Source organism: Colius striatus, chromosome 2 (genome assembly GCF_028858725.1).
Source record: "Colius striatus isolate bColStr4 chromosome 2, bColStr4.1.hap1, whole genome shotgun sequence".
Taxonomy (NCBI): domain Eukaryota; kingdom Metazoa; phylum Chordata; class Aves; order Coliiformes; family Coliidae; genus Colius; species Colius striatus.
This window is the reverse complement of record NC_084760.1, coordinates 35,107,533-35,121,491: the sequence shown is the minus strand read 5'-3', so window position 1 is coordinate 35,121,491 and position 13,959 is coordinate 35,107,533. Positions and strand designations below refer to the sequence as shown.

At 35.5% G+C, this 13,959-nt stretch overlaps 1 protein-coding gene across 4 annotated transcripts in view; it reads left to right on the top strand.

Moving 5' to 3' along the window:
• Nucleotides 1-13,959, top strand: part of CYRIA (CYFIP related Rac1 interactor A) — a 58,041-nt gene that overhangs the window by 23,797 nt on the left and 20,285 nt on the right. For 2 of the 4 annotated variants that reach the window (XM_061989703.1, XM_061989702.1), the window contains one exon: nt 13,159-13,238. The exons of 1 other annotated variant lie outside the window; for it this stretch is intronic. In XM_061989703.1, coding sequence (XP_061845687.1) covers nt 13,169-13,238 — 70 coding nt within the window. In that variant the 5' untranslated portion in view covers nt 13,159-13,168. Of the gene's footprint in view, nt 1-11,328; nt 11,395-13,158; nt 13,239-13,959 lie in introns of those variants that run through there. One more of the 4 variants, XM_061989701.1, reaches the window with a different exon arrangement.

Here is a 13,959-nt window from a genome sequence, read left to right as displayed (position 1 = left end):
CCAAACCAAATCAGGTGGCAGATAGCTATCTTTTTGCTGGAGTTTTCCTCCTGACTAAAATATGATGATCTTAGTGTGTTTTCAAACACACCATCAGTGCTATTTTAGGAAGCTGCTGATAGCCAATTCAGTTTTTGTATGAAGTGGGTTAAAATGTAGGAATCGTTAATTAGAGAATTATAAATTACTTATATGAAAATAAGATCTTCTAACTTGCATATTTAATTTTATTGGAAAGATTAAACAACAGTCATGGTCTTGTACTAGTTCTTGAGACTAATGAAATGTAATTGGTAGTGTGGTGATCATTTTGGTGGTTTAGGAAATGCTTTTCTTCAGCCTTTATGGATGGAAAAACTAGAACAAGCTGATTCTTCCAGAAATTAATTGAAGAACATCTGACTGAAAGTAGTTAGTGCCTCTTCTTGGATGACTGTGGAGGGTATACACAAAAGGGGAGTATAGAACTGGGCATGGTACTGCTTTAGTTGGACTTTTAAGACTCAAAATAATAATTCTTTAGAAGACCAGAAAGATAAGATAGATGCCAAATGTCTTTTCCACCACTGTCCTTTATAATTATTATTACTTGAATATATTCTTTTCATAAAGACACTTTGTTAAATAGTTTGGATCATAGTATTAATAGCTTGGTGTATTTGTAAAATTCAAACGTATAAAAATAGAAACTTTTAATCTGAGATCAGTGTATGTGTTTACATAGTTTATATTGTATATATCTGTGGGGTTTTTTTCTTGTTTTTTTCTTTATTTAAAAGAAAAAAAAAACACCACAAGACAGTATCACACCAAATCATACAATGGTAGGCATTGGAAGGGACCTCGAGAGATCATTCACTCCAGCCCCTGCTCAAGCAGGTTCACCTTGATCAGGTCACAGGTCACACAGGAATGTGTCCAGGCAGGTTTTGAAAACCACCAGAGAAGGTGACTCCACATCTTCCCTGGGCAGCCTGTGCCAGGGCTCTATCACCCTCAGAGGAAAGAAGTGTTTCCTTACGTATAAGTAAAACTTTCTGTGTTCCAGCTTTTGTCCATTACCCCTAGTCTCGTCACTGAACCCTACAGAAAAAAGTGCTGCCCCATCCCCTTGACATACACCTTTTAAATACTTGGAAGTATTAATGACTTCCCCCCTCAGTCTCCTCCAGACTGAACAGTCCCAGATCCCACAGTCTTTCATTACAAGGAAGATGCTGCAGTCCCCTGATCATCTTGGTGGCCCTGTGCAGGACTCTGTCAAGAAGTTCCATGTCCCCCTTGAGCTGAGTAGCCCAGAACTGGACACAGGACTCCAGATGAGGCCTCACCAGGGCAGAGTAGAGAGGGAGAAGAACCTCCCTTGACCTGCTGGCCACACTCTTCTTGATGCATCCCAGGATGCCATTGGCCTTCTTGGCCACAAGGGCACATTGCTGGCTCATGGTTAGTTTATTATCAATCAGGACTCCCAGGTCTCTCACTGTGGAGCTGCTTTCCAGCAGGTCTATCCTCATCCTGTACTGGTGGTGGGGTTTTTCCTCCCCAAGTGGACTCTGCACTTGTCCTTGTTGAACCTCATGAGGTTCCTCTCTGCCCAACTCTCAAGCCAGTTGAAATCTCAGTGAATGGCAGCACAGCCTTCTGATGAATCAGCCAGTCCTTCCCAAACAAACCCTTCCATAAGAAGAGAATGCTATCTTCTACAGTTTTAATGATTTTTTTTATGGAAAAGGTTTGCAGTACTGAAACGTATTTAGGTCTTTCCATGCCTTTTCAGTCTTTAAACTGTGTTCTTTGAACTTTTTTTCCTTGAGTAGATTTCCACTACTTCCCATCAACCCTGATAATCTTCCTTCACTGAGAGTTTTTTACTTAATCTCTTAGGCTTTTCTGAAGTTTTCAGTTACATTGGCTTTACTAGTAAGTTAGTTGAATAAATTGCAACTAAAATAATGATTGGCACAGAAGAGAAGAAAGAACATATAATTAAGACACGTTTCAGTGTTGTGTTACACGCTGACTCTATTGATGATGAAGTCTGAAAGACCTTTGTTGGCTTAAGTAACAACATTTTTCAGAAAATCTGTCGTACATTTGATTATCATAAAATTGAGAGTAATAGTGGATTTTTCTGCCTCATTCTATCTTCCAAGGAACTCACATCATCCAAGTTGTGACCTAAGAGGACCAAGAGTTTTACAACTCCATTAGTGCTGAAATCACACAAAGTTATTCTTCTCATACCTATACACTGCGCTGTTGTACAACTGCTTGTATCTCTGGATAGGTAGAGTAGATGGACTTGAGTCAGCAAAACTTTGGTTTAGTAAATTAGTCTTCATTTTGTTACAGTTTTTGATCTTGATGTATCTATTTTTTTTTTCTTGTAACAAGCAACTAATTCTCAGGCCTGAGTTAAACAGGCTGCTTTGCAGCTGTCTATGTACATGGATATATGTACTTGTGTCATGTGCATTTGTGTATGTTCATGTGTAGTCTTTACATAACTCCAGATTTTCAGCAAGGTTCTAAAAATATTTTCAAGTGAACTATTTAAATAGCTGTTAATAATTTGAATTTTTCTTAGAAACTAATGAATGTTTGTCTTTGCAAGGATGAATTTCATTTAACAAGTGAGTTGGGTCACTTCTAAGTGTGAATGGAGAGTTAGTTACAATTCAAAGTGAGAGAAAGTTCTTGGATCATTTTTATGCAAAGATAAAACTTAATAATTTTTGCTCTAAACCTAAATATAGTGTATTTGCCGTAGTTTCCACTTCTAAAAGCATGATTTGCCTTCAAATGAGAGTATTCAACAAAGGCAGTGAGAAAATCTTGAATGTAACTACATCCCTCCTTTTTTTTGTTGTGGATGACTGGCATTTTAAAGTTAGCGTATCTTGTCCCATGTACCTGAGTTTTAGTTGAGGACTACAAAGGGAAGACCGGGTTTTTTCTTTCTCAATTGTAGTTTGCTTTGTAACTTCAAAAGAGAAAATGCTAATCAAAACTATGATTCTATGACAAGTGTAAATAAAGATGTTATTTTCTTTCTCCATAAAAATGGAGAAAACAGGACTACTGGCAGGGGCTGATGGAGCATGTGTTAGATGCAGAGCTGGGATGCCTTGCAAAGAACGTTCACCAGCCTCAGGACTTTGCTCTCTGTTTAACGTTTCAGTAGAAGTAACAGTTTTCATAGTCTTAGATGCACTTACAATTATTTTTAACCAAATCGTGAATTTCAGTGGGAGGAAAATGAATGCAATCTATTTTTTTTTTAAATATAGGTACTTGTTCTGCAATGAGGTTATTAAAAATATTATCTAGATTAGTTTGGTTTTAGTTTGAAAAGAGAGGAGGACCGCGTCGCCACTGATAGGCGAGCTGTAGCCCCTGCAAAGGGCCCACTGGATGCGTGTGTCTCCTGCAGAGCGAGTCAGCGCCGATGACTGTCAGGCCAGCTCTAGGCTCAGCCTTTAACTTAGTCGCTAAGGGGAGTTGGCGTTTTGATGAGTTAACCGGTTTTTTTTGACTTAGGCCGTAAGTTTTCCTGCGGTGTCGCGTCGGCTCATTCCCCGGCTCGCCCGTTCCCGGCCCACGGGCTGCGGTGGCTACGCGCGGGAGGCCGTGGGGCAGTAGAGGGCGCCCCCGCCCCGCCCCGTACCGCCCGGGCCGCGCGCCTGTGCGGGCCGCCTTGCGGGATCTCCTCGGGGAGCGGGACCGTGCCGGTGCGGTGTCCGCGAGTGCGCCGTGGAAAAGGGATGACGTCCTCCCGTCATCGTATCGTGGCCCTCGCAGGGCTTCTGCGCCTTGCAATAGGGAGGGGAGCGAGCGGTGTCTAATGGGCTTGTGATTAATCGCCATCCACATTCGTCAGCCAAAAAATAGGTTTTATAGTAAAGTATGAGCAGGGCACAAGCTCACCACTGTGCATCAGCGTTATTGTCTTAATAAAACGTTATTGTGCGAATTTCATTGCTAAATTAGCAGTAGCTTCATTTGAGTTAATTATTGTGAAGCCTGTCAGGGTCAGCATGTTATTTTAATTTTCGTTTAGAAAAACTAGAAATCCAATTTTTAATTAAAAGAAGGGTTTTAATTCAACACTATTTGAAGTGCTCCATCCTTGTTTGAAACCTTAGGCAAACAGCAGACTTGTTAATAGACCCCAAAAAGTTGTAGCTCACATTCGGGCACAAAACCTTGTTTTGCATTCCAGCATAAGTAAAATGGTATTTGAAAACAGATTTACTAGGGAGTGCACTTAAAGTATTAGGCACAATGCAAAATTAAGAATCTCTTGATATCATTAAGAGGGCTAATATGCTTGCCCATTAACTAAATGGAATTTACAAGGCAGGCTGTTTTGCAGAAGAGTGCCCTAGACCCAGTGCCCTAGACCCAGTCTGCGCCTGTATGTTTTAATGAATTGAGTGTCTAATGTGAAAGAATAGGAGTTAATAAAATAATACCAGAAGGGATTAAAAAATGACACAAAACTAATTAAGAAAATAAGGAGGTGTTTTATTGGAATTTATGCTTTTCTGCTTAGTTACAGTTGAGACTAATCTTCTGAAGAAATTATGTTCCTGTTTGATACTTAGTCCCCTTGTCCCTTGACTGTGAGAGCAGTCTTTGAAAAATTCTGGAGTTTAGCAGCATTCTTACCCGCTCTGTGTTGAATTTATAGTCCGATATAATTATTTATTTTTTTTCCCCTCCATCTTTCTGCTTACTAATCCATTTGCATTTGCAGGACTGGTTTTTTTTTTAGTATTTTACATTTGTATTTACTAGATTTCTTCTGGATAGTGTCTTCACTTTATTGGAGTGGCTTTGAATTATCCTGTTTTCCAGAATATTTTAGTTCCCTTTTATATTAGTGCATATTTTTAAAGATACTTTCTTCTTCTCTGTCACCAATTAAAAGTATTGAATAAAACTAGATCTGTACAATGGATACCAGATACTGTTCAAAACTACCATCTTCTTTTTTGCCAGTAAGCCACTGACAACTACTTTCTCAGGTTTTCAGTGTTGCAGCAAATTTGCAGTACTAAGTAACATATTCTCTTTTCTCATATCCAGTCATTTGTCAAAACTCCATCTTTATATGTTTCTGTACTTCATTAAATTTTTCCATATACTTATACAGGCAGATTTCTATATCTGTTTTGTTTACTGGGCTAACTTGTGTATTTTCTTAATTGTTGAGTTTCCTGCACTCTCTTATCCTGTAAATCAACTTTCCAAGAGACCTATTTTTTTCAGATATCTCAGATTACTGAAACTACTTTTTTGATCTTTAGTTTGCTTTTTTCTCCTTGTTTAGTAACCTCTGCTGCTTTTGATTAACTTCTCCTGTATTTCCATCCTTAGATTCAGTTAATTCTCCCTGTAATTATTGAACAAGTCTGAAATACCCATTCTCCTGGCAAACTCCTCTGTGTTCTAGAAAGAACGTTTATCATTCCAGGAACTTGTAAGGATACATGCCTGAAGCTCCTGAAACTTTTTGCCTGATTATGTTACTCGAATATCTCCATAGTTCAGCAAATCCTTCTTTATCATCTTCTTGGGATTAAGTAGTCTCTCACATTACTGTTTTGGATGATGTGTTCTTTTCTCCTTTGCCTTCACCCAGGGACTCTTAAGTTTTTTTCTGTTACCTTTTTCTGAAATTTTAAATATATATTATCTTCCAGTCTGTTTAAAGTGTTTGAAAGTTTTTTTTCCTAGTTGAACTCTTTATTATTTCTATCAACAGCTTCGTAACACGAATTGATTGTCTTTAGTGTAATAAGATATTAAGTAAGACCAATTGTACATAAATGAAAGTGTTTTGAACTAATCACTATGAAGATCCACATTTCATCTTTAATTCCTCTAATCTTGAGCTCTTGATACATAGTCAGCCACAGCTGTCTTAATTCCAATAATGTTAATGTTTCTTTAATCAGAATTGTCTGCTTAATATTTTAAGATATTGTTTGACTTCTCTCCCTTTTTCCAGAAAAGAACACTTGTAAAGAAAACTTCTGATCCATATCTGACAGATTATTAGCCTCCAAATCAGAAATCCAAATTTAGCTAGCAAAATGCCTTATGTCCTACATACTGACACATTCACAGTAGATTCCTAGCAAATATGCATTAAAAAATCCAGTCACTGTAGGCTTTATGTCTGACTTGACCGAGATTAGATGTACTGTTTTGGAATTTCATTATTAAAAAGAGTAGTAAAATAAAGAACAAAGGTAACATGCCAAGACTTACTCCCAATATCAACTAGCACAAGAAATATCTTGAAAATAAAATCACACTGGGGAAAGTCTTTACTATAGTTGCACAAAGAACATGAATATTAGAATTTTTATCTTTGGGTTTTTCAGACACTTGCACTGGATTTTCCATGGGCATCATGCAAAAATACTCTGTGGCATAGTCAGATATTAACAGACAGAAAGGAGCAGCAATATTTTTTTCTATTTGTGATATTTCATCTGATAGTCCTGTTTCTGAGTCCATATGTAAAAATGTATATGGTCAATAATAGATTTTTTTTTTTTTTACTTCTTTATTAAAAGTTGTGGAAACCAGAAAACCATTTCAAATTCTTCAATCCTTAGATTTCCAAAATTGAGTGTGTTCCAAAGTGTTTTGTTTCCCTTTTTGTTGTGGTTTTGGTGAGAGAGGGCAAGGACAAGGAAATTTCAAGCAGAAGAGGATGTCGCTGCTCTTCTAGTGAGGGCATCTCCTTCCTGTGTGTATTCGTTTGGTAACCTGCTTTGCTTACCTAACAGAGTTAATTGATAGAGGCTTCATTTATTGTGTACAAGGAAATTGTGTGCCTGTTCTATGTATAAGCATCGGTGCATGCCATGCCATATTCAAATAGCATTACTGTAGTTACTATACACTCAGGTGGAAAGATCAAAGTCCAAGAGTGTTTTCTTAATTTCAGATATAATCTTATTCTAATAAATTAATTGTCTTTTATTCTAAATTTTTTGGGAGGTTATTTTTTTTAATTGTGAGCTGTGAATCTGAATCAGATATTTTGGTTGCTGGGTTTTCATCTTTTCTTGATGACTTCTGACATTATGCACTTTGAAAATGTATAGGAGCTCTAGTCAAAGTGTGTTCAGGTGTGAGTGTTGGTATGTAGAAAAATCTCCCATTGAGTAATTTGTAAGTTCATCTGAGGTAATCCTTTCTTCTTTTTTTACCTTTTGAGTTCAGTGAAACTACAAGCCAAGCTCTTTAGTCCTTGGGGCTATAGATACTAGTGTTGTTGGCCAACTCTTCTAACATTTTATTATTACTGAAAAATGTATTTGTCATTGGGAACTATTTAACTCTATTTGACTTGCCTCACCTTTTTTTTTAGATTTTAGTTGTGTCCTGCATTCTGCATATCAGTTAACAGCAAAAGGTCTTGGCTTGAAGTGTTGCTTATCTAGGAATTGTAATAAAATTGTTCAAAGCAGGAATGATTCTTTTATCTTAGATCACTTTCACCTTGAGCAACTTTATTTTCTTATTCCAATTTTCACATCTTTACGTCTATGTTTTTTGGGTTTGAGTTTTGTTGGAGGAGTTTTTTGTCTTCTTGTGCTTCACCTGCATAACATATGTGTGGCAATGTTTATTCTTTGCTTGTGTCTGTAGGTTGCTTCTTGGTGCATCTTTTTATATGAGTAGGTTATGAAGGTCTTATAAATATAGTTTTTAATATCCAACATTGCAAATACTTTTTTTTCCTACAATATAAATTTTTATTTATATATATATATATATACACCTTGCCTTATGAAAAGAACCTAGATGTGTTTTCCCTTTATTTGTACCTTGCTAGAGAACACTGTAAGTACTTCACTGTGAAACATCTTTGGTTTTTGTTTTGTTTGCCAACAGCATCTCAAACACTTTATTTTAAACCTTTTTTTAACAATACAGTATTAATGCGTATTTCTAAAATAATGTCCATAGACGGATACTGCTTTTTTAAACTCATATCTATTTGCACGACTGATACTATAAAAAATCAATTGTTTTATTTCTCATTGATGCAACTTTTGTAAAATTTAAACATAAAAAACCTGAAGATAACGATACTTCTGTATCAGTGAAAATATTATCAACTATAATAAAATTGGAGAGATTATAAAAACCCCTCCCTGCTGTGGAGTTTGGGTATAAATATAAGGTGCTCTGTAGAAGCAAGGCTAATAAATTGCCAAAATGCAGAAGGGAAAGCAATAGGTAAAATACAGTTATGCAAGTAATATTAGAGAGCTGTGTAAAACAGAGCACAATTCCTTCATTGTATTTGGCACCATCGTTGGATATATTTAGACCACTGTACCTGGAGTGGCCCACTGGAATTTGGATGCCTTGCTGTCATTCCTGGTTGGGGTCTGGATAGCTCTAGGTAACCCCATCCCTAACTCCAATGATTTTATTGACATTGTTGTGAACATAAATCAAAAGCCTTCCTTGAGCACTAGTATTCCCAATTTCTTACCTATGTTAAAACCCATTGTGTTGCCTAAGCCTTGCAGAACTCCAATCAATGGGTGCTGATGGTGAGAGGGGCAAGGAGGGGATGTGGAGGGGATACCCATGCGAAAGTGCTCCAGTCTCTGCCTGTACATTTACTCCATGGATGATTCTGAGCATTGCAGCATTCCAGTTTTCTTGCGGCTAGTCTTACACAAATACTTTCAGAGATTAGGTGATTTTTAAATTATTGCGTAGGAATAAAGTAAAAAATATGGATAGTAGAGTTGGCAAATGCAATTGATGTGAGTTTTTATATCTTCCTCCTGCTCCCATACAAAAAATAGTGAAACAGAGGGTTTCTTGCAGAAAAGTAGGCTACCATTGTTAAGAAACTTCTGCATTTTTTTAATCTTTATTAATTTTTATTTTATTCCTCAGTAGAATAAAAAACTGTTTTCAGTCTTGCACTTCTACTAGTTCCTTACAAGCAGCTCAGCAAACTTCATAGGTAAATATCAGAACCATTTAGAACCATACTTTTGATCTGAGAGATGTTGAGTTCAGATTTTGATGGTTTTTGATACTACAGTTAATCATTCACATAGTAAGATCAGTTCTGCTGTTGTAATGATGCCAACATGCTCAGTATGGTACAGTTCTCTCAGACTGCAGATGACAGTTCTCTCTGACTGCAGATGACAGGCATCTGCCTGTCTACCCACGTAGATGTACCATTAGAATTTATGATTCTTATTCATTGCCACTCCTGAACTTGGGAGCCTCTATTTCTCCTGAAAGTCCCAATGGAGCTGCTCAGGAGAATGCTCCCAGCCCTGCTTTGTTAGGATTATCTAAATGAGTTTAACCAGTAGATATTTGCTGATCCAGCTCATTTTGACAAAAGACTTTTAGACTGTTTATGTAAGCAGTCAGATTTCAGAAACAGTCTCTGGCAAAGGAGCACTGATGAGCAGCAAAGAGGAGCTGATGAATATGTCGTTTTTCACTGACATAAGGTTTAATTGCTTTGTCTGTCTGTTACACCTTCAGTGCAGCTACAGGGCACTGATGGGTTTGAGTTGGTACTGATTAAATTAGTCCCGTAAAGGAAGAAGAAATAAATTAATACTTGTCTAGCAATTTATATAGTACTGTAGCTATCATCTCAAAGCAGTACGAAACACCACACTTCAAAATTATGTAATTGCTTATAACAGTGTGTAAACAAATATTTTAAAGAACAGCTAAATAACATGATACTTAGCTTTGGACATGCAATAATTAGTTGATAATACCCAGTTTATGAACATTTACTAAATTTTCAAAACTGGATTTCAGTATTAAAAAAATATATATATATATTTTTTCAGTATATGCATATAAAGTCCATGACAGATTTTAGAGTTGCATTTTTATATGTTTTAGAGAGATAGTATTTTGTTTATCACAGTTCAAAAATAAACTGATTAGTTTAATGCGGGAGAAGGAATTTATTTTCTCATCCTAGATAATGGCTTTAGAATGCCAAAACTAAATTAACGACATTTCAGTAACAAAGTGATGTATTATAAAATGAGTCAGTGTTGTTCAAAACTCAGCATTTTAAAATGTGCTACTAGATAATGTGATATAAACCACAAAATGCTAAATGCACTAATTAAATGCTGAGTAGAAAAATTTAGTAATGAGCTTTAAACTCTCAGCAAGCAGTAGCTTAGAAAATTTTTTCTATATGCTTATGTAATCTCAGGATAAGTTTAAGGGTTTGGAAAACAGAAAAAAACATGAAAATGCAAACATGTCAACATGTCATCATTTTTAAGTACTGCTAAAAAGTTGGGATTTTAAGGGATTTTGACACTAAAGCAAAGCTGCTATCATTTAGAAGTGATGGGAAAGATATTTTTATATATGCATTGAGTATGGAAGGTAAGCCTTCCTGATTTGCTTCTGTGTATCAGCTCTTTATTTTAATTTCTTTTGTAACCACAGTTTATATACTGATCTGCTCAGAATTTATGCCATTAGTTACTTTAAAATCCTCATGAACAATTGCCCTGGAAGTCACTTTCAGTTCCTGAGGTTCCAAATACATTACTAGCATTTTCAGGGAAAAACAGTTTGGAAGATACAAGTACTGGGAAGCAGCAGGCTATACAGAATAAAATTATTCCATTTGAGACAAGAAACAATGTTTATTAGCACTTCCATTAAGGTGAAGGTTGACTTTTTAATACAGAGTTAAAAACTTAGTGTTGAATGATTAGTTACAGTTAAAAGTGAAAGTTTCTTGGAACTGGATCTTGCTTTTAGTTTTGTGTTTTTTAGGAAGCTATAAAGAAATTGCTTTAGATTATGAAGAAGTAAAGCATGTTTTAGTAGCTGTCTGAACTGTGTCGTATAGATATTGGTGTTGAATGTCACTATTTTGGGGATTGATATACATTGGAAATCAAACCAGTGCCTTCAAGATCACTGAAAAATGCAGATGACCATGAAAATGGATATAAAGTTTATGGGCAAAGTTCTTGTTTCATACTTGTGGCCTAAATAGCTGAATCAGTTCCTACAAAGAGAATGAAGGAGAGGAGAATAAAATGAAAAGGAAGCTAAGAAATACAGTAGAAGTTCAGGGAAAAAATCAGAAATCTCTAGAGTTGTGATGTGTTGTGCTTCTTTCTGTAAGAGCGATCAGAAAGCAGAGCTTGGGCACATGACCTGAAGCTGCTCAATGCAAATGAGGGAACATATCCTCAGGTTTTTGGCAAAAAGGCTTCCTCATTTTTCCAAGCATGCTATCAGCTAACCCAGTGTCTGGATGCAGTGCTAACTTTGTCAGTAGAAGAAATGTTTGGATACTCTCTGAAGATTGAAGGCAATGAGGTAAGATACAGATTAAAATGAGTTGCAAGTGAAGAGTCCAAACTGAATCAATTTAGATTGTGATGGTATTTTGTAAAAATATAATTTGTTTCTTTCACGGTTATGAAAAGGAAAATAAGTGTATGTACATTACCTTGTTTCTCTTACCTAATGCTGATAAAATGTATTATACTAGCATGATGGAAATGTTATATTATTGAAAATACACGTTTTAATATTGTATAAAATCTATTTTGCCCTGTTTGCATGGTTGTAGACTAATCAGAAAGTTAGACTCAGTTCATAAGAGTTGTAGATCTTGTTCTGAAAGTCAAACTGTAATTTTTTTTTCCTGCAGAGAAATGGACATAACTTTATGAATAATGGAAAAGATTTCTTCATGTTTCAATATTGTATGTGCAAGATGTTGCTAACTGTAAAGGGCTTGACAGTCTGCTCACTGGATTTGTTCTAGAGAGAAAATTTTGAAGTGTTTAATGCAAAACAAAGTGATTTGTCTAACAAAAACCTGTTTTATATGAAGCTGTGTGCTGCGAAGGGATTATTGATGATATTTATATAATTTTATGGAATGACTGTGGCTGCTTTGAAATCTCCAAGCCTTACAGTACATTCCTAGATTTTCCTGATATAGAAATGTAACCCTTATGTACATCTAGAAATTAGGAGGTTTCATCCTTTTTCTTCTGTAATACTTGGGGGAGAATTTTTAAAAAAACCTTTAGTCTCCTCATATGGAATATCAGACAGGTACATGCTTAGAATATTTTTTTTGTGGTCTGATTTGTTAAGTGGGAATAAAAATAAACTGAAAAATAGATGAGCATCAGATGTGAGTCCCAAGATCCATGGTTTAGAGTACTGAAGATATTTATAATAGCTTCCAGTCTGAGTTTTAAATCTAAAATTACATTTTTCTGCAACCCTGCTGGCAGACCTCTTCATATGCGTTTTTCATGGTTTAATTTTTCTCTCTTCTGAGAAGAAGTTTAAATTTGCCCAAGAAATTTGTATTTTTACATAGTTTTAGAAGAATGTATCTTCATAAGTACTACACTAGTAAAAAACTTTTTTTTCAAATCTGCTTCCTTTTTCTCATACATAGAGATCTGCTATTTCTTGACAACTAGTCACTTTCCCTTTTGGGAGTTTTTCATAACTTGAAATGCAAAATTTTCCAAGATCACAAAAGATGAGAATGACAGATAAAAAGATTTTGAACCCCTTTCTTTTTTTTTTCCCTAAAAAATGCATACATACATTTTTAAAAGTTAAAGAGCACAAGCTTTTTAGCTTTTCTTTCTGATAGATTTTTATAGTAATATTTTATAAAATCTTACTGATGAGAAACAATCACATTAATTTTTTCCTTACATGGAGTTATTTTTATAAAATAAAATTGATTTTTGCCAAAGTATCCAAACCAAGGGTTAAGACCTCAGTTTTTACCCTGGAACCAGTAGTCTTGAGTGCATCAATTTAGAAGATTTACAAATAAAAATACAGTTCCGAGTTTGCTTCTCTTGCTAAGCAAACTCATAAAGCTCTGTCTGTGCTCTGTGGTATTATACTGATCTTTAAATTCAAATTTGTTGAATAGAATTATGTCTGTATTTATCCAAGGTCCCCGTTCTCTTGCCCTAAATATCACAGAATTGACCATCAAAATGTTCAAAATATGATGATGCAGACTGTGTCAAGCCCTTAGTTGTAATAATCTAAGTTTACGTATATAACTGTTTACGATTTTGTTGCATTTACTAGGTTTGCTGGGATGGGTAATCTTCTTAAGGTCCTTACCAGGGAAATTGAAAACTATCCACATTTTTTCCTGGATTTTGAAAGTAAGTTCAAACAATTACAAGATAATGAGAGAATCTTTCCCTTGACAGCGAACTGAGGAAAACTTAAAATCTGATTACTTGTAGTGTGTATTTTCCAGCACAATCAATCTGTCCAAGTCCTTGTCTCTGAAAGAATTTGTTCACTCAGAACTCCTTTTCTCTTCCTTTTCTATTTTTCAGGAACCAAATGGGAAATCTTTTAAAAGTTCTCACTTGCACAGAGCTTGATCAGGGGCCAAATTTTTTCCTTGACTTTGAAAGTGAGCAAAGCTTCTTGCCTGGCTTGCATTCTTTGCTTATTATTTCCTAATAAACTGCATGCGCTTATGCATCATAAAGCAATTCAAAAGGGATTTGCAAACAAATCAAGTTACACTTCAGTTGATTATTGCTTTTTTAATATTTAGAAAACCATATGAAGTTACTTAAATTCATTCTGAGCAGAGAAGGGGGCAGAAAGATAGATACAAAAGTAAAACCTTACTTTGAATTAGTTTCAAAACCTTTATGAAGCGTTTTTAAGTTTATGTAAGAATGAACCTGACTTCAGCTTGCTTTAACAAATAAGGGGTAAAAAATATTATGATGTTTGTATGAATGGAAATAACATATTGGAAATATAAAACTGAAAAAGTATAAGCAGTGGAGATGGCACTATTTTTGCCTGGGTCAGTGATGATTTAACTGGGATTATTATTATTTCTAAAAAAGTAGTGAAGTG